The sequence below is a fragment of the Anguilla rostrata genome, chromosome 6 (assembly GCF_018555375.3).
Source record: "Anguilla rostrata isolate EN2019 chromosome 6, ASM1855537v3, whole genome shotgun sequence".
Taxonomy (NCBI): Eukaryota; Metazoa; Chordata; class Actinopteri; order Anguilliformes; family Anguillidae; genus Anguilla; species Anguilla rostrata.
In genome coordinates, this window is record NC_057938.1 from 4,079,743 (window position 1) to 4,105,024 (window position 25,282).

The following is a 25,282-nucleotide window of genomic DNA, read 5'->3' on the forward strand; positions in this document are numbered from 1 at the left end:
CAGTACCGTGTAGCGCATCATGGATTTTTCCAATAACACTTTCCAAAACTGTGCGTTGCGACTAGAAAATATTAATAGAAACTGCCTGAAAGTCGTTTTTGCGCTGATGTTATTTTGCTCTGCGCTGTACCTCATTTTAGTATTGAAAAGAGTTAACACAATGAACATATTATATATCTACTCATATTACCAAGCACCACATTTTATTAATACCAAAGCCCCTAAATTCCAGCTGATTTTGTCTCAGTGGACCTTATTTATCAAGCTGAAAATGAATACATTTTTTCGCAAATCATTCATACATGAAAGATGTTTACACGACAAAGGTGTCATAAAAAAAACCTGTATCTTACATAAGCACTATTGAGCAAATGTAAATGTTATTTACAACTTTTAACAAAACCCATGAACTCACCCATCTTCTGTGGTGGAGAATAAACAAGCTAACTCCTGGATTTAATGATGAGAAATCCAGTTCTTAAAGGCCCGAGGCAGACCTGCGTGAGGGACGATTGGCGGCCACACACAGGTGCGTAGGCCACTTTAGGCCACGCCCACCTAAATAGTATCCTGCCATGCCCATTTACCTTGGCCAAGCCACCACACCCAACTGTGAAAGCCTGTCTAGTTAGTTCTACCTACTGTAGTTCTATGCAGACCCAACCACATGACTATGTCTGGCTACGAGGCAGAAGCCGGGCGATGTGGAGAGCTTTATCTCTACCTTTCTCTCGGCAGGCTGAGTTTGGGCTGTTTGGGGCAGCGCTTGCTCAGGGTGAAGAGCTTCCTCACGATCTTCTGCGCCTTCCCCTGCAGCAGCTTGGTCCCCGCCTCCAGTTGCCCGTAGCGACGCTGGAGGGCGGAGTCCGCGGTCCAGAACTTCAGCACCGTGGACGAGTTGAGAAAGTGGTCGCTGGGCAGCCTCTTCAGGAAGGCCTTGAATTCCTCTGTAAGAAAAAAAACCCCCCCAAAAAAGATAAATAAATAATGTCCCGTGGTCTTTGTCATTGGGATGAAAGACTGTATCCACTGCAGGAAGACCAGAGCTGCAGTAGAGCCCGAGTTCCTCATTAAAAAGCGATTTGCCAAAGTTCCTGGTGCATTACATTTCAAACACCATTTCCCGATCAATAACACCTCTCCCCCCCCCCCCCCGCCCCCCCGACGGGATGGGACCGCTGGCACAGCCAAGAGTCAGTTCTGGACGGCGTGCGTTACCGCACTGAGAACGAGCGCTTTAGCCGAATGATCCATCGGACGGCGTAATCACAAACCTAATGCCCACAAAAAAATGACGGCAGCGATTGAAATTCCTCAGAACAACACAAACAACCTCAAAAGAATGCCGACCAGCGTTTCCCTCATCAAATGGCTGAACTAAGGCTTATTTCGATGTTCTGAATACAGTACATGCTCCCCAAAAATCAATTGTAGTGCATTTAATTTGCCTACAGATCAATCAACACTGTTTGTGCAAATTTAGAAAAAAAACAAAAAAAAAAACACTTGCTTCAGTCCTGAAGTACTATAGGTTTCCTATGCAAAAATATCCACCAGTGTGGAGTCTGGCATTAAAACGCCATTGAATGAACATAATGGAGACACTGTGCTAGTGCAGTACGGATGGGAGAGGGATGGGGAGACAGACTGAGGCTACAGCATGCACTGTCTTGTGCTGCTCTTAGCTCGAGCGCATTGTCAGTGGATTTCCACCGGGCCCGCTCACTGAGCCAGTGCAGCAGCCAGTGAACCTGGACGCACAGAGATAACAAGAAATTAGCTGGATAACACAGACTCTGGGTTTCCAGTATGTTCAGCTTGCTCCATGCTTTCCTACCCTTGCTCACACACACACACACACACACATGCACATGCACCTCAACCACACAAACACACACACTCACACACACAGACACACACACACACATACATCAAACACACACATACACACACACACACACGCACGTGCACCCGCACACACATGCACACACGCGCACACGCACGCACACACACACACTGTCCTGCCGTGCATCCATCCCCTTTGGAAGAATCTGGAGAAGGATCGCAGCAGCCAATCCCCTGAGCTTGCCATTGTCATCTCAGATGGTCACATGACCACATTCTTATGGTCACCAGACCCAGAAGCATTTTTGGGAAATTATTTATGACATTCATTTTTCAAGAAGGAGGCCAAGGTGGAGATAAAATTCCTGACAAAGTTACCGACTGAAAGATTAAGAGTGTTATTTACTGTTTACTAGAACAGATAAAGAACGGGGTACACGTGAAATGGTGCTACTGGACGCACAAATTAGCAAGACCTGACATTCCTGGATTCCTGAATATATAATCGCACAGATATGAGAGATTCATCTGGACGGGACGCCAGGACATACAAACCTTCATCCATTTTATAAAATCTGTTTTGTGACTCGGTTACGGTGGCAGGCAGCCCAGAGCCTTATTCATATCCAAGCCAGGTATCTAATAAAAGTGCAGCGCACACCAAGTCGCCATTCTCTGTGGAAACTAAACCAGCGCCATCACGCGCTAGCAAAGTCCCCAGAGAAGAGAGAGTCAGCGTTAGCTAGCGCGCGCGGGGTCAGCGTTAACTAGCGCGCGCGGGGTCAGCGTTAACTAGCGCGCGGGGTCAGCGTTAACTAGCGCGCGCGGGGTCAGCGTTAACTAGTGCGCGGACACACTTGTCAGTGTCGGCAAAGAGCCCTCCGACCGCTGGCTTGCTCGTCCCGCCAGTCAGTCTTCAGGCGGTGAGGTCAGAGCCGCTCGATGGAAATATCCGCCAATCAGAGCGGAGAGTTTTCACCGTCCGCGGCCGGGGACTTGGAGGCCCCCCCCCACGACGAGGCGCAGCCCCGCCATTAACCGCGTCGTTCGACGCCTCTCCTGTCCTCCGAGACGCGGTCCCTAGGTCCCGGCCGTTAGAATTCGCCGCACGCGCCGGGAGTTCGCCCCCCCCCTCGTCTCTCCTCCCGCCTTTTTTTTTCCCTTGCCGTTTTATTACTTCATGTTCAAATTTATGAAGGATTCGCCCCCCCCCCCCCCTTTTCACGACGTGTCAGATAAAGAGACGGGGGTTATTTCCCATAATGGACGCGGCCAGCCCTCGTTCCTTTGACCAAATTAGTGTTTCCAATTACCTCCGGCGGGGGAGGGACGGCGAAGCCGCCGATGGCCATCGAGGCCCGTTCGCTTCGGCTTTTGTGTGAAAGGAGAGAGAGGGTCGGGCCACACAAAGGCCCGGGCTGCCGCGGTCCAATCGGAAGCCTCGATTCCCGCGGCTTTCCATTCAGAGCACGACACAATGCTGCTTCGCCCTCCAAGTCACCTTCCGGCCGTGCCTCGCGTCCCGAATGCAGTCTCGGTGCGGTGGCGTTCTGCGGCGCTCTCCTGCTCCATTCGCAGCAGGTCCAGAAACACCGTGAGCGCTCGGCGATGAATACACGCGGCGCGCGCGTCGCAGTGATTAAATAACACCTTCAGAAGCTGAAGTGCAACCTTTAATAGGAGCGGCAATAGTCTTGGTGTTTCAGACGCGCCGCAACATCTTAGCGACAGTGTAAATGGTGACGCTTTATCTGAAGTGATTCTTCATCATGTGATGCCAGCCTATGATGTCAGCCCTATGTCAATGTCATAACCGTTGTCATAAGCAGACACGGACATTATGACACAGTGGCAAAGAACATAAGGTTATGAAGCACACAATTAGGCGTAATATGACGCTAATTATGAAACATCTTAGGGCAAGACAAGTGAAAAAAATAGTACGAGCAGGTTTTATGTATCCTTGTGAAAGTGTTTAAGATGCATTACATAGCGCCTATTAAGGTATTACAAAGTGAAGTGCATTGCAATCAGTTTCTGGACAAACACACGCGACAGGGAAAACCTGAGCACCCCGGGTTGTGGAAGGTTAAGCAGCTGGACTAACTACATTTACACAATAAGCAAACGGCAGATAAGTAGATCAATTAGCCGCACAAGTGTTTTTAAAGTGCATAATTCCCCGCTTATATATTTTCCCGGCAGTTTTGCTCTGGGGTCCAGAGGGAGGCATTGCACTGTACTCTGGCAACCGCCCAGCCTGATCGATCAGCCCGTGCTAGCAAAAGCGTGACATTTCAGAATAAATGACGAGTAGAATAAATATGAAAAGGTGGATAAGAAACAGAATGAAGTCATACGTGAGGCTAATAGCTTTACAGTGCAGAAGACAGATTGGCAGACGGACTATAACGTGAAATGGTGATATGGGTATGCTTGTATTTAATGTTCATATTGTAATGTATGTGAACTGTGAATGTGAAATGTGAGATGTCTTGTTTTTTTCTTATATGCAGTAGGATCTCTCTGATCCTAAGACTATTTTCTCCCTTGGGAGACAATAAAGTAAACCTTAACCTTAACCATAGTATTACCAGGATACAGTGCTGTTTTTTTTTTTTTCTGTTCCAATTACCCATGATGCCTCCCTGTCCAAGACAACGTTACACTGCTAATCTAAAGAAAGCCGCTGGTTTAAAGGAAGTGAAACGTGGGCCCACAGGGGCAATGAGCCGTACAGGCATTCTGTCCAATCGTGTACATTTATGACTAAAAAACTGAGGCCACAGTTTGTTGGTGGTGAATCTTGGATCCCTGCCCTATTGGCCAAATCATCTGTCCCCTCCAATTAAAGAGTGATGTCACCTAACAAATGACATCGCTCTTTTTGGCCCAAACTGTTTTCCACAGCTACGGAGGAGAACGGTTAGGTATGGCAACGAGGACATCACATGCAGTAAATGACTGGCTCAGAACTTCACGCCTTCTTCCTTTACTGGATTTAACAGGTCACTGTGTTGCACACCCACGAAAAAAGTCAAAATCGTTTTTTTTAATGATGTTACATAATCGGTTTCCAATGAGTTCTTAACACACTATGCTGTACATGTTGGACAGCATTTGTGAAATGCCATTCTGGGGATAATACTGCTTTATCAGTCCAGTCCTTTGAGTACGGCACCTGAACAAAATGTAACAGTTCTTAAAATGTGCTTGTGTGGGAAAATTTATTTTCAAGTAAGGATATTTCAAGGATATTGCAGTAAATAATGTCACGGGAAAGAGTGAATTAAATATTTAATCACACAGAAAAAGCCATCTTTCCCATGGATCTTGTAAAAGTCAGGAAGGTATTATACCTGGGTGGCTACCAAAAAATGAACATATATGACAAAGTAAGTTACGGTGCCATTTTCAGGTCAGGGACGGAATGATAATTAACTAAAATAGCTTCCGTGGGACCTTTTAAAAATGTAATTTTCACGCTGAATACCATCCAGCTATTTTGGCATACGATGTGACAGGAGCAAATGAATTATACCTGGAAACGAAGTTTCACGCATGCACCTCCACCGCAATTACTCATTTCATGCAAATATCAGTATAATACCACTTCACTGTGATTTATAACGACACTGCTCTAAAAATGTACATTTTATGACCGTGCAAGTAAATGTCATTTTTGAGATATACTGCAGACGCTGCGAATAACTGACTTTCCTGACCACCATCATAGCTATTTAAAACCCTGCATGGTTTAAAAAAAAAAAAAAAAATCACACACATAGTTTTTTTTCATTCTTCGTTGAAGATGCTATTGGCGTTTCGGCTGGCAGTGCCCAGACTTTCATGTTCAACGACCGTTCGGAACCTGCTGACCTGCAATTTGTCATCTTCTCTCACGGTCCTGAAGCAAAGTGCTTGGAAAGCAGCTTGTAACGTTAATAGTAATTTCTTGCCTTGGTCCCCAGGTCCTGTTAAAAAAATCTGTACCTGTAGCACCAGTACAGCACAGAGCCAAACACTGTGCATCTTTTATTTTGTACTTTATTAATAGACCAGAATTGACCTTGAACAGAATCTTCCTGGGCCTGTATGATTTAAGATGAAAGATTAACACAATGTACAGTTAAATTACAAGTGAGTTGAGTCATTGACCAGGTTGGGAAGAAAAAAAAAGTTGGATGATTCTAGAATTACGTATAGTTGCTCACCTGATGAGCTGGATGAAAGTGAAGTATCTCATAACCCTCTGAAGTGAAGTGTCTCAATGTTATGTTACAGGCATTTAGCAGACACCTGTATCCATAGCATCTTACATAACTTCCAGCATTTTTACATAATAAACCTCATTTATACAGCTGGAAATTTTCCGAAGCATTTCAGGTCTAGCACTTTGCTCATGGGTGCAACGGCAATGTCCTACCTGGGAATCGAACCTGCAACCTTCAGGTCACTGCCTCCCTGTCACGTTATGGGTTTGGTTCCAGACCCCACTAGCCCATTTTTATCAAAATCTGGGCTGGTAGACCAGTGTGCATTTGCTGCTGTTGGACCCAATCCGGCTGGTCGTGCATGGTGAGCCTGAGTAGATGTCAAATACGTATTTGTTTTGGATTCAAATACTTTTCTGTGCTGTATTGATCTTGCCTGGTGTAATTGAGCCAGCCAATATGACCAGAAGGCTAGGTTTGCACTTTTTGAGTGTATTTAATTGGTTCCAATACACCAGCCAAGATCAGTAAAGCGTAGAAAGATATTTGAATCCAAAACAAATATGTATTTGACCCAGGTCTGGTAGATATGGATTTAGCATCACTTGGCAGTTATCTGCTTCAAGGTGGTTTTGATGGAAATGAGTTGGGATGTGCGTTAATATGACTAAAACTTTGATAGTGATGATATTTATAAATTCAGGTTTGATTCTTTTTTGCACTTCTGTAAGCAGCAGTCCTGATTGCTTTCAAGGTAATTGATTAGATACTAATTAAAGTTAGTCTGTTAATTATTTGTTATAAGGCCTTGGGCAAATAAACTATTAATTAAGCGTTAACAGCTGATATTTCTATGCTTAATTTGTTTTTCGAGCAGATGTTAAATTTGAATATTTTGTTAGAAATACCTGTAATTAAATTGCTAAACATAACTTTAGCAATTTAATTGCTGTGTGTGCTCAAGTGAGGGTGTGAGTGTGTGTGTGTGTCTGTGAGAGAGAGAGAGAGTGTGTATGTGAGAGAGAGAGAGTGTGTGTATGTGAGAGAGAGAGAGATTGAGAGTGTGTGTGTGTTTGTGCCTGTGAAAGAGAGAGAGAGATTGTGTGTGTGTGTGTGTGTGAGAGAGAGAGAGAGAGAGTGTGTGTGTGTGTGTTTGTGTGTGTGTGACTGACTGGACTGGGACTGTCCAAAAATATGCATGGGGTGGCCAGGGGGTGTGGGGCCCAACGTAAGATGCGCAGTGACTGCGCAGCTCGGCTGCAGGATTGCAGTGCCTAGCAGTGCAGGTCATATAAAGGTTGCGCTACTGTCTGCTTTTCCTAACTGACCAGAGGTGATTGGACATATGGGCCTAAAAAATACTATTAGGCTTTCCAAATTGGGAGAAGATGTAAAGGAAATGGGAATTAAAACCATCGCAACTGTCATAAAGAAAAAACGAATCATATTATTTATGAATTAAATATCACTTTCCCCTGCTGTTTAAATCAGAAGTAAGAAGCAGTCGCCATGCCCAGGTGTTCCCTGACCACCAGAATAGGAACTCGGACACCGTAATCCAACCACTTGACCACACAGATCCACCGTGAACAAAAAGCCCTGCTAGAACAAGCCCTCAAACTCCTGGCTGCATCCAGCAACCCTCCAGATTGAGAGTGACAAGGCATTATCATTCAAGGCCTGGGAGCTTTGGAGGAATTTAATTGCGTGTGTAGTAAAATCTAATTAACGCATTTACATTGTCAAGAAAATCTGCATTGGGATTAACCTTCATCTCACCCAATTAGCCATTCGTCTGAAGGGATTCGTCTGTCGTTCCGCAGCTGATTCGCTTATGAATCAGAGATCATTGCTCGCTGCTCTCCAGTGTATATTTTGTTTCCAAAATGATTTGCATTCCATAGATATTTCATTACACCTTTCCTTGGCGGGGGGGGGGGGGGGGGGGGATTACGATGCAGCAGGGCGGGAACATGGCGGAAAAGCGATCCGTGGAGGGAGGGATTCATGCGTGACCGCGCCTCACCTCTCACCCTCAGCCCCCCCCATTGGTCGATCCTTCTTTCTCAGGCTGTTGTCTGAGGCCTCTTCGTGTCTGCACGCATGCACGCTCGACTCGTGGTCCGTGGTGTGAAAAGCAACGGTGGCTTCAAGTCACAAGTTTTTCGGAAGGATTGCGCACTCTTGTCTGCGCGCTCCGGAAGTGATGGAGGAGTGATTAGAGATTACGGCTAAGCATTCAAAATCAGAAGAAAAGGGGCATTCAAAATCAGAAGAAAAGGGGCATTCAAAATCAGAAGAAAAGGGGAATTCAAAATCAGAAGAAAAGGGGCATTCAAAATCAGAAGAGAAGGGGAATTCAAAATCAGAAGAAACGGGGCATTCAAAATTAGAAGCAAAAGTATAGTGGTTAGGGAACTGGGATTGCATCTCAAAGTTTGTTGGTTCGATTACCAGGTGGAGCACTGCCACTGGACCCTTGAGCAAGGTACTTAACTTGAACTGCTTCAGTAAAATATCGAGCTATATAAATGGATAGTATGACAAAAAAAAAAAAAAAAAAACCCCAAAGATCTGTTGCACAAGATGAAAGTGTCTGCTAAAAGCAGAAATGTAATGAAATGGTTGTCTACCCACAGGGCACAATATCATGTCCGGGTGGGGCATGTTGTACCCTTAAACAAGGTACCGAAATCAATAAGAGCTGAAGCCATGCAAACAAATGCATGCATTGTAATATAATCACAGGTAGCTACAATATAAACTCAGGCAACAAGAAATTACAGGACCACACTGTTAAAGCTTGTAGGTTTTAGCACGGGGGCACTTGCGTAGGTGGCCTGCACCCCATAACTATCTCTGCATGAGTACAAACTGGTACATTTAATGGCTACTGAAATATCTCCTCTCGCCGAAGAATGATATGCCCTGCTTCTCCTGGGCAGAACGGGCTGTTCCTTCGCTAAATTGCTTCGTCCTGTACCGTCTGCCCGTTCGACTTCGTACGTGAAAAAGCCGCTCCCCCTTCCCCCCCCCCCCCCTTTCTTTCTGTCTAGGGCGGTGTAAAAAGCGGTAAAAACATTTTCTTTCATTCGTCTTGTTATCCTGGAGCCGGTGTTCTCTTCTGATTTCCTCCAATTGCACCCTGGAGAGTGCCTTTAAAAAATTGGTAAATAAAATATGAAGAAGAAAAAAAAAAAAAACCCCATTGCGGTTATCTTCCCAGGTTTCCGATGGCTCATAAAATAGCTCCGTCTTAACTAATGCAACCTTCCCTGCTTTGACCCTCCATCATAAATTCTGCTTCCCGCACTCAGTCTGAAGCGATCGCATTTTGAAATGAAAGCTATTAGATCCAGGTGCATGCTGTATAATGCTGCCATTCAATTGGAGGGGAAACATGATGGCAGTCAGGGCTTGGAAGTGCTTTCAGATGACTGAATTCATAGGCCACGGGAAAAAAAGACAACATCCATGTTTTCTGTAGAGGTTCATTATGGACTCTATTTCTTGCTGATAAACTCAGCATAAGATTTTTTTTCCCCTCCCCCTGCCATTTGTGGCTATGTGAACCGGTTTCATTTTCTACTGTGTCTGTCTTTTAAAGAGAATTCTGTCTTTTAAACAGAGACCTGCATTCTATAAATCTTCGCCCTCAATTTAAAAATAACTGCGAGTGTTAATTATTTTTCTTCACGACTGCAATTTGCTTTCTGAATCTTGGGCGACTGCGTAGACTGTTTATGCCAGCAGTCGGCTCTGCACGTACAGCATGAGAAGAACGGAGGAGTCACATGACCGGAAAGGGTACTTCTCTGCATTTTTGAAATGTATTTGCTAACCGGTAACACGCGCGGGCGGGCCTGCATTCGATCGCGTTCGCGTTTCGCCTCAACAAACGGGGCGTGCCGAGTTCAGGACGAACTCACCGAAGCCCCCTTCGGCGGTGAAAGAGGCAATGCCGCGAGCGAAGGAAAAATATTGACATTTTTAAACTGCGTGGCCTTGCACGGACAGAAGCAGGACCTGCGGTTTGTGTATTTCTAGCGGCTAATTCGTTAAATCAGGAGTTTTCAGTCACGGTCCTCCTGGGGGGACCCCTGCGCACGCCAGTTTTTGTTACAGCCAATTTTTCTTGATGAATAAAGCTTGATTTTTTTTTGTTTTTGTTTTGTTTTCAATTTTCGACTTAAATGCAGGTTTGGTTTGCCGAGCTGATTTTAACAACTAGGTGCACACACTTAGAAGAACTGCAGCCCAGCCGATTTCACCGGCGTCTCTATTATGTAATCACTTTTGTCAGCCTCTCTGGAGGATAGTGTCTGCAAAGTGACTGTTCTCCAATATTCCCAATTAATAAACGCAAGCCCTTTATTAAGCAATAATTTGCCATATAGCAAAAAAAAAATTAAAGCTTTGGTTCATCTGACTGATTAAAAGTAGTGGTACGTGAATAATCAACATTTTTTTTCTTTGTGCCACATGAAGCCATTTCTGACCTAATGTGGCTGAACAGGGCCAATGATGTCGTTAGACATTAAAAGCGTCTATTTAAGATCAATTAACGGCTCGCTGCTTTACGGGAGTCCTTGCCATTGTGGCTCGAATGAAAATCATCACACAGAGCGGCCTCCTAGGGCTCTGTTTGATGACTCCTGTATGAGATTATAGCCTGTTTAACTGGCATATGAAGTTTCCATTCCGTATGGATAGGTAAAATATGGTAGGCGGCACGTGTCTGCACAGCAGGAATTGATCTCTTTTTCTCTTTGCTTATAATGCAATGAATAGGCGCCGTCATTTCAATGTTCCCCACAAGCAAGGCTCGCTGAAATTTATTACTTTACAGCAATGAAGCCTTGTTCATTCACTAACCTAATCATTTTTTATTTCCTTTTGGCTGTCTTTACAGGATATCAATTTTAGATTCAAAGAGATGAAATTCTTTGCAAGGGATGGAAATTTGCATTCTCTGAAGACGCGCACAATATTGCAGTATGTGCGCGCTCGAACACACACATGCACACACACAGCATGTGTGTATATGCATAACATTTTATGTGCATAATATTATAATGTTTTGTATGCATGCTGTAAGACAGGAGGGAGGAAGTGGGGGTTTCCATAGACAGTCAGTGTTCCGCATGGTTGATGGCAAAGCCAAAAGCTTTAGCTTGGCCCACAAATTATTTAGCCGGGGTTATTGAAGATGTGATCTTTCTTTCAGTCACGCAGCGACGAGAGAATTAGACGATAAATTTAGAGAGCAGGAGGAGTTCGGTCTTTGAAGGTGAGCAGCTATTTTTCTATGTTCTCATCTTAGGAGAATGATTCACAGTCACCGGGTAAAATATTGAGTGAGAAGCTGGCAGAGACAAGAAGGAAAAAAAAAATCCAGTGGGCATCATATTCTAACTGCCGGGTTCCCTGCATAGCAACGGGGCTATTCGGCTAACAGCCCATCATAAACACACTCTCGGCCCTTTTATTACAAGGAAGAGAGAGAGAGAAAGAGAGAGGGGGAAAAAAGCATTATTCAGATAGACAAAAAAACGTTCAGGTCTGCACAGCATTAGCCTAACTTCCCACAAGTAATAATAATATGTTATAGCTTTGCATTTGTTCAGGGCTTTACTACTTCGCAGCACACGTACAACTCATTTATACATTTTACAAAGAGCAGAAACTATCGAGCCCATTAAAAGGAATCTGGTCCCCAGGAAGGAGAAGCTGAAGAATCCCGGCCTACTTTTTCAGCGATGACAGCTTTTGTGCTTTTTTTTTTCTTTTTTCACTGCCTGAAGAGGATTTAAGCCCCATGCTCACTCTAATAACACTATAGCCCCTGTCAGACTCAGGTGGGAACCACTCACGTTGTCTTGTGAATAGCTGTAATCGTGTCCGTTGGAAAAAAAAAAAAGGGCATTCTGGGAACCTGGCACTCCTGGGTAATCTTCAAAGAGGTTAGATCACTCCCAGAAAAAAATATAGAGGGGAAAAATAGGCCCTCAGCCAAATTAGCGGATCCCGTTGCTTAACAACAGACTTTAGAATGCAAGTCCTGTGATTGGGTCTCGGAGAGAGGCGATTTTCCTGACCCCGTACCATGTTCGAAGGAACGGCGCTCAAAGATCGATGAGGCTGTTGAAGCTTCACCTCCTTGCTGTATTTAATCTCTCCCAAGAGGACAGCGAGCCCTGTGTAAAACATCTCCACGGCAACTAATTCTGAATAATGCATGCACATATTTGCTATGGTCTGCAGTCAAGGCTGGTTTCACACAGGGTTTTAGAGCCAAATACCAAGAGAGACTCAACGCATTGGCCCACATCTAGTTCATTTTCAGAAGTATGATAAAGATAATTTAAATGATAGTCAAAATATGTCATTAACTGAATATACTCTTACCTAGAATTATATATCAAAGAAGCAATATCTGACAAGTTTTATTTCATCAGGTACAGTAACATAATTTGGCATTGAAAGTCATGTTTCACTTTCCAGCAAGCTGGATAGTTGGAGGCAACATTAGTACCATGTAATGAGCGACCGTGAACAACAGTATGAAGGTAGTTTAATTAATTCAATTATGCTGTACGTAATAGTAGTTTTACCATTGGGACTTTTATTTAGAATATTTCTGACCATCACAAAAGTCCTTATTGTTGCTAGAAAGCAAAGTTCACATCGCTTTTCATCCCCCTGGCAGACAGCTAACTCCATCAAGGAAATGTGATACCAAGCTCAACTCTAGTTCTTGAACGAGCCCTGTTGGATGGTTTTTTTAAATTTAATTTGCTGTATCTACGTACCCTTTTTGCTTGCTACCTAGCAACAAACACTCAGCTGAAATCTGATCCCAAACCGCAGTCTCAGTAGCCACACCCACCACTGAAGACACAGAAAAGAGCGCCACACCCAGAAACACCTCGAACACATTGTAGAGTAAAAAACACAGGTAAAGGTGCCCAAATTTGGTGAAAGTGTGTAAAAACAGAGATTTCCAGGGAATCACAGATATGCCTTAGGATGTTTATTTTATATTTTCAAGGTAAAAATCCTCCACAGTATGCAGAGTATGTTGTTGAGGGTCACAGGCTCTATAACCACAGTCTAAGAGTTACAGGGGTAATCTTCTGTTGTGAAATCAAAGCAAAACTTTGCGCCACTTATTCATACAGTATTCAGCCTGAGGTCCCACCAATTTCTCTAACAAACCACCAACTTGTACTTATGCTTATATTAAACATAAAGAGTAGTAGTAGGAGGAATCTTTTCTCAGCAGGGTACTGTGGGAAGTGGAGTCCCACAAGGATCGGTCCTGGGACCACTGCTCTTCCTCACTTGCATAAACGATCTTGACAGGAACATTGAAAGTACATCAGCTTAATTTGATGATACAAAACTGGGAGGTTTATCTAACAGTTTGGAATCTACTCTACATTTACATGTGGAACATAAGGAATAAAATTGGAATGTGCTCAATTTGAAAAAGACTTGGGAGTAATAGTTAACTAGTTAATTGTTCTAGGGACTGTGCTGCAACAGTAAAAAAAAAGGGGACCAACAGGATGCTGGGATATATAGCCAAGCCAGTACTGAGTATAAATTCAAGGAAGTGATACTTAATGCATACAATACTTTTGTGAGACCATGCTTAGAGTATTGTGTGCAGTTCTGGGGATCGTACTACAAGAGAGATACAGAAGCTCTGGAAAAGATTTAAAGAAGGGCAACCAAATTGTTTCCTGGTATGAAAGATAAAAGTTGTAAGGAAAGACTTAAGATGCTTAATCTCTTCAAGCTTAGTAAAAGGAGACTTAGGGGCTATTTGATTGAGGGTTGTTAAATTCATAAAAGGAATTAACAAAGCAAACTACAAGGCATTTTTCAGGTTGAGTTCCGTTAGTAGAACAAGGGGGCATAAATGTAAATTAGCAAAAGGTAAATTTCACAAAGAGAGTAGTCGCTGTGTGGAATAGCTTGCCAGATCCAGAAACTCTGGGGGATTTCAAAACCAGGCTTGATACGGTGCTCGATACTTTGTAGGCAAACTGAGCACTAAATACACTTTAGTGGTAAGAAATTGGGGGCCATTGTAGGGCTGAATGGCCTCTTTTGTTATCGTCATTGTATTATGTTCTGCTATGTTTTGCTATGTTATAACTTAATTAGTATGAAGTCTACACTGGAAAAAAAAAAAAGTTTTTTTTTTTGCCAAACGGTGGGTAATGCCAAATGGCGCATGAAATGTCCCTTATGTGAGCTGTACTTGCAGTTCATTTAATTTTCTTGGCAGCCAAGACACAACTAAAAGGGTCCCAGGAAATGTGGTAATGTTAATGTTTTTGAAAAACAAGAAAAAAGATGCACTGCGACAGAGAACGCTAAAAAGCTTTATTATGCGTATGTGTAACCCGCTAAAAACAGTGCGTTCAGACAAATTACGACAAATTCAGGGTGGGGGTTAGTGATTAGTGAGTGTGGATCGGTGCAGCAAAGATGCACAAGCCTGCTGTGTACTCCCAATCGACCTTTTTAAAACGGTTTCCCCTTTGCAGAAAAAAAAACACTTTCCTTAAAATCAGCAAGTCATTTTGTAGCACGTAATTCCTCCACCCATTTTGGTATTTCTGAAACCGGAAGTAGGAAGTAGTCCTGTCATACCTCATTATGGTAGATAGTCCTCACAGTAATAGCCCTCTATTAAGTCCACCAAAGAAGAAGACATCTTTGCAAACTGAAGACCATGATTCTTCCACCCTTTGGTTTCTACAAGACCACTGTGCTGTTGTATTATAACAAAAGAAACCCTTTGTAACTGAAAAAAATGGGTACATTTGTACTTAAATGGAAATTCAATGGAGTGAATTAACACTAAATAAGTTAGAAGGGCATTTGTAATTTCACACAAGAACTAGCATTAGCTTTAATAGAAGGAATGCAGTCAGCCATATGTCCCCCTTTTTCCTTTGCTGGCTGAATTAACAGAAGAAAAATGTTTAATCGGTTAATATTTACATATAAGAATGGTTCTAATTATGAACAAAAGATAAGAAATGCTAAATTTCCTGTCAGCCATATTTAGATCCTTCATAAAAATGGTACCTGTGTTTTGAAAGATTACCCCCATAACCTCAGTATAGCCAACGCACCCCCCTCCCCTCCCGATTAGTAATGTCAGGTATTGGTTCCTAAACTGTTGGTCAGGACCCATTGGTATGGCTCATGAGCAGGGCTGAGGGAAGTTGTGAGATAAAAATAAAAATAAACTTCAAAAATAAACTGTCACACATAGGCCACATACACATTGTAATAGCATCCATGCCATCATCCAAATTAAGTATTAACTGTCACTGTACATGCAATGCACTACATTTTGACACATGCCAAAACCGTATTTAAATAAGCATTAGGGTGCATTTGAATGAGGAGCGGGGAATCATGTGTTCGCTCATTAATTGGGGTTTGGCACTACAAGGCATTGCCGTAAGGTCACGGATGCACAGCTGCCTTAGAGGGCAGCGGGAACATTGGGTGCATTGAGGGAGGATGCTTTGCCCGAAACGATCATGTGAAAAATAAAGACAATTTTCGACGGGAGTGCTGTCCCCGGATCTTATTGATTTTGTACTTTGTGTTAGGATCCAGCACCCGGTCTCAGTCATTATCGCATGGAGCTGAGCGCGTCTCCTTGCAGAATCTCGGGGCGAGCTAGAACAGTCGCATCAGGGGTAAAGGGGGGGGGGGGAGGCAGAGTGTTATAATCGCATTACTGTGAACTTCGGAGCCCACAACCTGATAGCCCTGGAAACGCGATGCCAATTACCAACCGCGGCAGTGTAGCATAGCGGTGAAGGACCTTGGCTTGTAACTCAAAGGTTTTGGGTCGCATTCCCAGCTGGGGACACTGTCATTTTACCCAGCAGTACTTGCTTCAGTAAAAATATCCTGCTGCATAAATGGATTGTATAAAAAAAGTATATCTATATATGTATAATATATATATATATATATATATATATAATTGTAACCTGTGTAAGTCACTCTAGATAAGAGTGTCTGCAAAATACTTCAATATAATGAAATGACTTCCAGTCGAGATGAAGGAAGGCGCACTGAGATTCTCAGAGTGAGTCAGTCAGAAGAGATACTGTAGCGGTGAAGCTGTTCACAGCAAATGGCCTCTCAGTCAAATACCGCTGCGTTCTCCATGTGCACAGCGGTTGATCAGAAGCGCGCTGAATCCCGATGAATCCTGCGTTCTGAAGCGTACTGTGGAACGTGTGCCGTTAATTCGCTGGTCATCGAGCTAATCGATAAAACGTTACAGTACTGCACCTTTCTCTGAAATGAATATCTGGGATGGGATCAGTTGGCCATTTTTTTTTTTTTACCTTTCACTAGTCTTTTGAGAGCTTCCTGGAGGCTTTCGCCCAATACTGTAGACTACGCTGTTTGGGAACCAATTTTCCAAAGAGCACCGTTGAGGGGGGATTTAATTTAAAAGCGCGCCTGCGCGTGTCTATTTCCTGCCCTGAAAGAACACCGTGGCTCGGCACTCCCGGGCCCCTCTAATTGAGCACGTGTCACATCAGCGCTCCGCAGACCTCGTCCAGGTGACAGTTAATAGACCATCCAGTGTTACCGGTGTTACCGTGGGGATAATGCATCACACGAGGGGTGCTGTGGGGGTGGAGGGGTCGGGGGCGGGTGGGTTATGGGGCGGGTGGGTCTTGGGGGTGGAGGGAAGTGGGTGTCGACTCTGACATAAATAGACTCACTGGGGCCCATTTTTCACTTCGTTATTTCACTGTGGTGTGTGTGTGTGTGTGAGCGTGTGTGTGTGTGTGTGTGTGTGCATGTGTGAGTGAATCAAGGTGGATTTCCACCAGTGACCCATTTGTAATCTTCGCGGTTTTAATCCCTGTATTAATTTTTTTTTCAGTCTCGGCGGAGAAGTAGACTGGTAACTCCCAGAATGCCTTGCGGCCTCACAGAAGCCACTGAAACCGTAAGTAATAGAGAGAAAGCACTTTGGCGGACCACAGATCTCTGCTCTCGCAATCGGGATGCAGCACGCTACAGATTTTCACGTACTCGGTGAAGAGCCAGGACAAAGACTGTGCTTCAAATAATAAGACTAAGATGCACAACTTCAAGCACATTGTGAATGTAAATGGAAGGGGGGAAAAAATTATTTCCAAGTAAGGCACTTTCTTTTCCACTTATTGCACTGATTTTTTTTTAAAAAGAACAGTTTGACCTCATTGGTAGAAACACACTGGTATCTGGCAAGTGAAGTTAGTTTTGGCTTTGTAACGATAAATATCGTGTTGCTTGTATTTAACTTTACAAGGACGTGAATGTCACCTAACATATATGCAGCTGTCTGGTATCACTCAATTGTGTGAATATCACCAGACCATATTTAGATCTGCACTGAGGCGTCGAGGCAACACGTATCTCACAGTTGTAAGAATTTCTTCAGTTCATTAAGGCATGAACAGGTCATTATTTCCATAAATAAATGCAGCGCCTGCTACAAGGGAGAAATTCTTTCAGAGAAAAAAAAATGCATTTCTGTATTAGAGAGCAACGAGGGTGAAGTTGAATAAATACATTTACCGTATGACATTTTATCAGAACCTACGATCTTGCAAACACAGCCAATTTTAAATGTGAATACTTCAAATACAGCAAACAAAAACAACACTGTGCCTGAACACAAACACAAGCAATGTTCCAGGTAGATAAAATAGACTATAAACTCATGCCACCACAGCTTCTACACAGCACATACAGCACCTGTATGTTATTTTAAACCAACGGGGGAGAAAAAAAAAAACTTGTTACTGTGAGAACTGTATAAACAGCAATTGTTGTTCCTGCTGCAGTTCAGAAAAGTGCCAGCTGATTTTGGATTACAGGCCGTGGAAGTCGCAGCAGATCCAATTACCTCTGAAAACGCGATTACCCCGAGCTCACCCCCCTCCTTTGACACGACTGACCGCGGTTTCGCCACTGTACTTTTAATAATGCGCGTTTAAAATGAGAATCACACGAAACGAAAACAAAACAACTAAAAAAAACAAAAAACAACTCAATTCAGGAAAGGCCAAATGCCAAATACTGAGTATTACAGTAGCTTGAGAAAACGGTACACCGGGTAATGATAACTATGAACTTGCGAAACTGAAGTCAGCGCTTTGAAAAGCCGTGCGGAACAAGACCAAAGAACAGGCGGAGGGTGAGGGGGAGAGGGAGCGGGAAAACTGGACCACTCATTTTGCCGGGGGCGAGTTTTCGAGGGGCGCAGTGTACTTTGTGTGATTTATTTATAAAAAAATTTTCTTCTTTTGCTTTCTTGCCTTTTTTTCCCCATCGTTTCCTTGAACAGAGCCGACCCAGAGCCGAAACTCTGGCGCATTACGCTCCTAATGAGCTTCCCTTACCTCCAGGATCAATGAACTTTGCTTTTCAAGCAGCACGGCGAAGACCAAGCGCCGGTCTCCTACAGAGGAGAGGGGCTGTGAGAGACACGCGCTCTCCCCCCCTGTCTAATCCCAGTGCCGGCTTGCCCTGGGGGGGGGGAGAGCAATCCGAACCGGAGAAAAAAGTGGGCAAGCTGAGCATTCATTACTTTCCACCCCCACCTCCCCCCTCCCACGCCCCCCTCCCCATGCACACAGACCTGTAATTTACCTCCTCTCTCTCCTCCTTTGCTCTGGAGGTGTTCCGTCCCTTTCCCAGACGGCCTTATTTACTGGCGAGCGCTTTCGGGGGGCTGGTCCTGCTAGCGGACGGCACCCCGGCCGCGAGGGTCCCGCGCCCCGTCCCCCCGGCACGGCAAGTCCCGGAATTAATGTGTCCTTATCGCCGCGGCGACGCGTGCGCGCGCGCGTGTGTGAGTGTGTGTGTGTGTGTGTGTGCAGCCGGGGAAGACGGACTGCCATTGTTGGGCTCATCTGTAAGCAGGGACCTCTCGCTATGTATAGCCTCCCGAAATCGCATCGCTTTAATCCTGTCGGCGAAGGTGAGGGTTTTTTTTTTTTTCCCCTTCTTCTTTTCTGGCGAATTCATCACCTCCCCCGCGCCCATCTGCGCAGCCGTTCTCCGAGCCGCCGTCATGCCGGCCCAGTTTTTTTAACGACAGCTGCTCCTCACGCCGGAAATACCTGCCGGGGAGGGACCGGGGCTCGCCGAGCCGGAGCTCAGCTCTGCTACTGAGGGAGGCAAGGTCAGCAAGGGCCCGTGCACTGGTCCTGTGGGTTTATGCCACGCCTGTGTGTGTGTGTTAGTGTTTGTGTGCGTGTGTGTGTGTGTGTGCGCGTATGTGGGTGTGTGTGTGTGTGTGTTAGTGTTTGTGTGCGTGTGTGTGGTGTGGGATGGTTGTGTGCATGTGTGTGGTGTGTGTGTGGTATGTGTGTGGTGTGTGTGTGTGTGCGGATTGTTGTGTGTGTGTGGTGTGTGTGTGTGGTGTGGTGTGTGTGTGTGTTGTATGTGTGTGTGTGTGTTGTGATGTGTGCATGATTTGTGATGTGTGTGTGTGTGTGGCATGTATGATGGGTTGAGGATGGCATGTGATGGGCATCCCTGCAGCAGAAGGAGGTGGGAGGTGGCAGGATCAGCACCGCAGCGGAGACGAGGCTCATCCTCCAGGCAGGGCACACAGCCCAGCCGGCCCCCGGGCCCCTGGGACTGGGCAGAGCTTGCAGGGACAGCCGCTTGCAGGGACATTACTCCTGACGCTACGCAGCCAGGGAATCAAAGCCTGCTGGACCGCATTTCACTCGAGGAACGCTGCACCTCCATACCCCCGCCTCTGTGCCCCCGCCCCCCTGCCCCCGCCTTGTGTTATGATCCTGAGCTTTTTCTCCTGTTGTGCTCCTCTACGAGCCAAAGCCTGTCATCAGACGATCACCATCAGTTTCTGATTTTTATTCTGGGTTTTTCTCTCCCCCCAGCAAGGCTTCCCTGGGAGCTGTTTTTTGCGTGCCCTGCCCCCCCCCACGGCTCCAGTGTTCTGGCATGCTGGGCTCTGCTCTGATTACGGAATCGCGGGATCCAGACCCCCCCCTCCAGGGCCTCTCCCATGCGTGCACACACCGCATTTAGGTTGGCGGTACAAGCAGAGCGGCTCGGGTGGGGGGCAGATTTCACAGATCTGACAGGTACGGCTCTCTCTCTTCCACAGCAGTCCTAAGCCCCCCCCCCCGATCCCTTGGCCACCCCGCCTTGGCCATCTATCTCACAGTCTTTAGGATTTCACTATTTATTTCTTTATTCATTTTGGGTAACGCTGCCAATGGTAATCCTGTATTTGAAAGACTGCAGTTATGGCAAGCTATCCCAAGACACCACAAAATCTGAGAAAAAAAAACCCCCAAAAAAAACAAAAACAAGAGGCGACAGGCATCCATTTAACGGTCCAGCGTCATATTTTGGCCACCTAACGTAAAGGGGCGACCCCCCACCCACCCCCCCACAGAGAAAGTCTTTCAGCTCTCTGTCCATCTGCTCAGAGATTTCCATCGCTCTGCAGGCTTAATCTTACTGCCGTCCGATTTAGGCTGATACGAATGACATATGAAAGTCATATGCTGTCTATCTGTCCAAATGTTGAAAAGCCCCCCCCCCCGGTGCCTGATTATTATTTTAGCTATAACTTACCCTCTATTGTCTCGTCTTACAGCTGTGATTCCCAACCCTGGAGATCTAGCGTCCTGCAGGGCTTCATTTCAGCCCTAATTTGGCACACCTGATTCTGCTAATTAGCAGCTCAATGAGATCTCCAGCTGCTGAATGGATTTTGCTTTCTCGGGACGGAGTGTAGCACAGTGGGTAAGGAACTGGGCTTGTAACCAAAAGGTTGCAGGTTCGATTCCCGGGTAGGACACTGCCGTTGTACCCTTGAGCAAGGTACTTAACCGAAATTGCTTCAGTATATATCCAGCTGTATAAATGGATACAATGTAAAAATGCTGTGTAAAAGTTGTGTAAGTCGCTCTGGATAAGAGCGTCTGCTAAATGCCTGTAATGTAATGTAATGGTGAAAACCTACGGGAGCAGAGTTGGGGAACCGCTGTTCTACAGCGTGTTGCTCACGCCATCCGAGAACAGGATGGGGTTAGCATCACTGCTTAAAGGTCACATGCTACTATGGCAGCTACAGTTTATAGCAATAACTGTCACTGACATCAGAATTTAAATGAATCGATGAGGTGGCAGTGTACTGTAGTATATTGGGTAAGGAGCTTGTCTTGGAACCTAAAGATCACAGGTTCAATACCTGGGTTGGGCACTGTCGGTATACCCTTGAGAAAGGTACTTAGCTCGAATTGCTTCAGTATATATCCAGCTGTATAAATGGGTGCAATGTAAATGCTATGTAAAAAGTTCTGGACAAGAGAGCCTGCTAAATTCCATGTGATGTAATGATAACATACATTCACCTGCAATTTCAGATTAACAAACTACGGTGAGGCTTATGTGACATTGGAGTTCTCAATGCGCTTATTTTTAAAGCATCCATGATTTAAGCCTGGCTATACTTCAGAATATCTATTTTGAAAAAGATTGGTAAGCAGTGTACAGTAAATAGCAGCCTAGGTACTGCACATATTATGCAGCAGACAGTTTTTCTATTATATTTCTATATAATAAATAGTTTTCTGACAATGAGCGTTGTTCTGCTGACACTAGTCAACCATTCAACAACATTGTGTGTTGTTTTATATACCCAATTAAACTTTGCCATCACAATGTATGAGCGGTGGCAGTTGGGAATTATAATACTAGCTTGATTAAATGAACATGTAAACATGCGCCTTGTCAGTCAAGGTAGTTCACCAAACTAATTTTGCCTGGCTCTGTTGGATTTGTTACTTAAGTGAAGTGTTGCACTTTACCGAGACACATTTATTTTTCTGTACATATCCTTTAAGTGACCCATGCAGAGTCTTTAACTTTACAGCTACATTTAAGTCTACAAGTTCAACATTTTTCTAAGAAAAAAAAAACTGTCTGCTGGAAACAATGCTCCACACGACCTTTCAACCTGTGTTATATATATTTGATATATTCGGGGTAAGCGATGCAGTGTGAACTGACTGTCTTTGCAGGTGATAACTAAGTGTGAAGCTAATAACATCTGTCTTTGATTCACAGAGATACTGCAGGATCATTCTCATCATTTACATCCTTTAGATTCTGAGCTTCTTCTATAACTATAATAAACGAAAATGTGTGCACTGCACAATATTCTCAACGGCAAAAATTCATTTTCAGTTTTCTAACTGTTAAGGTGGCTGTAAAGATGTGTGCGCAATCAAAAATGATTTTCAGGGACTGTCTGGGTTGCTTGGTTTTCCATAACACTGACTAATCTTGGTGCTATTGCAAACATAACATTTATCATGTCACACTGCAAACATGACATTTTCTACATTAAAAAATGAGATTTTTTCTCGCCAAATCACTTCTCCAACGGTCCAACCTGTCTCGTTTGGAGCATTTTCAAGAAGATGACATTTGAAATAATTAAAAACATCTCATCAAAAAATTTATACCTTTTAAACGGAGAGACGCAGACTTGTCAGTTTACTTAATAATAAATGACACCAACAAATTTTGGATTCAATCGCCAACTTTTTACTTTGATTAAAGAATGAATGGGGTGTGTTTCTGTTGTAAAAAGATGACATTTCAATTAAAAAATATTCACACATTTTTTTGCAATTTCTGAACAGGCCCAAGTGTATTTGTGAGAGAAATTGATATATTTTAAAGTTTTTTTTAAAGACATGCAGTTGCAAGAAAAAGTTTGTTAACCCTTTACCTGGAGTTATGCAATAATTACTCACAAAATGTGGTCTGACCCTCATCACAACAAGACACAATAAAAGAAACCCATTAAAGTAATAACACAAACAATTGTACTTTTCACGTCTTTATTGAACACAGATTAAACATTCAACTCAGGCTGGAAAAAGTATGCAAACTCTTGTATTTAGTAATGGTAGTACGTCCTCTAGCAGCAATAACCTCCACCAAATGTTTCCTGAAGCAGCTGATCGGACTTGTACAATGGTTAGGAGGATTTTTTTAGACCGTCCTCCTCACAAAACTGCTCCAGTTCATTGATTTTAGATTTTTCAGGGATTCCTCACTTGAACAACTTACTTCAGCTTACGGCCACAGCATCGCAATTGGGCTAAGGTCTGAACTCGGACTTGGCAATTCCACAACACGAAATTTTCTTCTGTTAAAACCATTCTGTCGATTTACTTGCGCGTTTTGTGTCGTGGTCCCTTGTTGCGTCACCAAACTTCTATCGAGCTTCAGGTGACGGACCGTGACCCTGACCTCCTGTAAAATCCTGTAAAATTTCTGGATGAAATTCTGAATTCATTGTTCCTCTCAGTGATCGCAAGCTGCTCAGGCCCTGAGGCAGCAAAGAAGCCCCAAACCATGATGCTTCCTCCACCTTCACGGTTGAGATGAGGTGTTGGTGTGCTGTCCTTTTTTCCCCCTCCAAACAAAGCGTTGTGCATTTCTGCCAAAAAGTTCAACTTTTGTCTCATCTGTCCATAGAACATTGTCCCAGAAGCGTAGTGGAACACCCTACTCATTGGAAGTAGTCTTTTGGAAACTTTAGAAAATAGAGCATACATAGGAACTGGAGGGGATTGGAGGATCCAGGCAGTGAAGCCTAGGAAGTAACAGGAAACAACCTCTACTGTGCACGTTGAGGGCACAAGAGCTTGCTGCCCATTGAATTCAATGTAGAAAACTAAGGTGATTCAACCAAATAAAACCTCATCAGTAAATTTTCTGTGATCATAAATTTCATTATTTCATATTTCCCATTCACTTTAATGGGAGCTCCAATGTTTTGCCCTCAGCATGTGCAGTACAGGCTTACTTCCCGGAATTCACAAGCTTAGGTTAGCTGAAGGCGTGCTCACCTGTCTAGTTAAATATGCATGTCTAAGCTTGAGATGTGCAAGAATGTTTTTTTTTTGTTGCTTTTTTTTTTTTGGAGAGCAGTGGTTTCCTCTGTGGTGTCCTCCCATGAACACTGTTCTTGTTCAGAGCTTTCATTATTATAGCGGACATATGAACAGAGACTTTAACAACTTCAAGAGATTCCTGCAGGTCCTTTGCTGATACCACACGGGTTCTCTTCACCTCCGGTAGCACTGCAAGCTGTGCCCTTGCCCTCATCTTTGCAAGATGCCCACTCCCAGTGAGAGGAGCAACCGTACAGAATTTCCTTTCCATTTTTACACAATTTGTCTTACTGTCGACTGATGAACACCCAGGTGTTTAGAAATGCTTTTGTAGTAGCCTTTTTCCAGCTTTATGCATCTCTACAGTTCTTCTTCTAAGGCCCTCTGTTTTGATTGGGGCATGGTTCACAACAACACATCCTTCTTGAGAAGAGCAGACTCTGTCAGTGATGAAACTTTGCGTGCCATTTTTTTAGGGCAGGTCACCTGCACTCCACACCTCCAATCTCATCTCATTGACTGGAACACCTGAATCCAATTAGCTTTCATAGAAGTCATTAGCCTAGAGGTTCACACACTATTTCCAAGCGAGGCTGAATGTTTAACTGATACATTCAGTTTTGACAAGTGTAGTTCTTTGTTATTAGTTTAATCAGATTGTTGTAGTCTATTTGTGTGTCTTAGATGAAGATCAGAACACATTTTATGAATAATTAATGCAATAATCCAGGATTCACAAACGCTTTCTTTCAACTGTATGTTGTTTGAATCCAGGTCAAAGTGAAAAAGGACTTGAAAAACAAGTTGATGACATACGTACCTTACCCTTATAAGCACTATACCCTTATATTCGAATATATCCACTACCCTAATTTACCTGGCGCATACCCATACCTTCTACCTACCTCCTGTGGCATAGGTGTGCACAAAGCTGTACACTTGTAAAATGGCAGCGCACTGCTTTTTATTTGAGTTAATACTGGCGCGTAAACTTACTCCAATTCCCATGTCCCGCATTTGTGTTTTTTACGAGGAGACGCCCTACCTGAAATGCGATTTCAAATCTATTTACTTAACATTCTGTTACGGCACGCGCGATGCATATAAACAGCTCGGGTCTTTTCTTTGATGGCACCGCTGGGATAAATTGAACGTTTCCAGGTTTGTCAGTGGCTGGCGAGAGTCCGCCATGCCCACGAGAGTCAGGCT

The 25,282-nt window shown here is 44.1% G+C and overlaps 1 protein-coding gene and 1 long non-coding RNA gene across 4 annotated transcripts in view; one reads left to right on the forward strand and one right to left on the reverse strand.

Annotated features, from left to right (window-relative positions):
* LOC135258277 (uncharacterized) overlaps positions 1 to 25,282 on the forward strand; it is a 107,785-nt gene that overhangs the window by 73,345 nt on the left and 9,158 nt on the right. Inside the window, exons 3-5 of the long non-coding RNA XR_010330940.1 lie at positions 10,972 to 11,054; positions 11,287 to 11,349; positions 17,008 to 17,073. This is a non-coding gene — a long non-coding RNA (uncharacterized LOC135258277). The remainder of the gene's footprint in view (positions 1 to 10,971; positions 11,055 to 11,286; positions 11,350 to 17,007; positions 17,074 to 25,282) is intronic.
* The window catches only part of LOC135258275 (BMP/retinoic acid-inducible neural-specific protein 3-like), a 113,605-nt gene that overhangs the window by 7,563 nt on the left and 80,760 nt on the right, over positions 1 to 25,282 (reverse strand). For all 3 annotated transcript variants that reach the window (XM_064341659.1, XM_064341660.1, XM_064341658.1), the window contains exon 7: positions 725 to 947. In XM_064341659.1, coding sequence (XP_064197729.1) covers positions 725 to 947 — 223 coding nt within the window. The remainder of the gene's footprint in view (positions 1 to 724; positions 948 to 25,282) is intronic.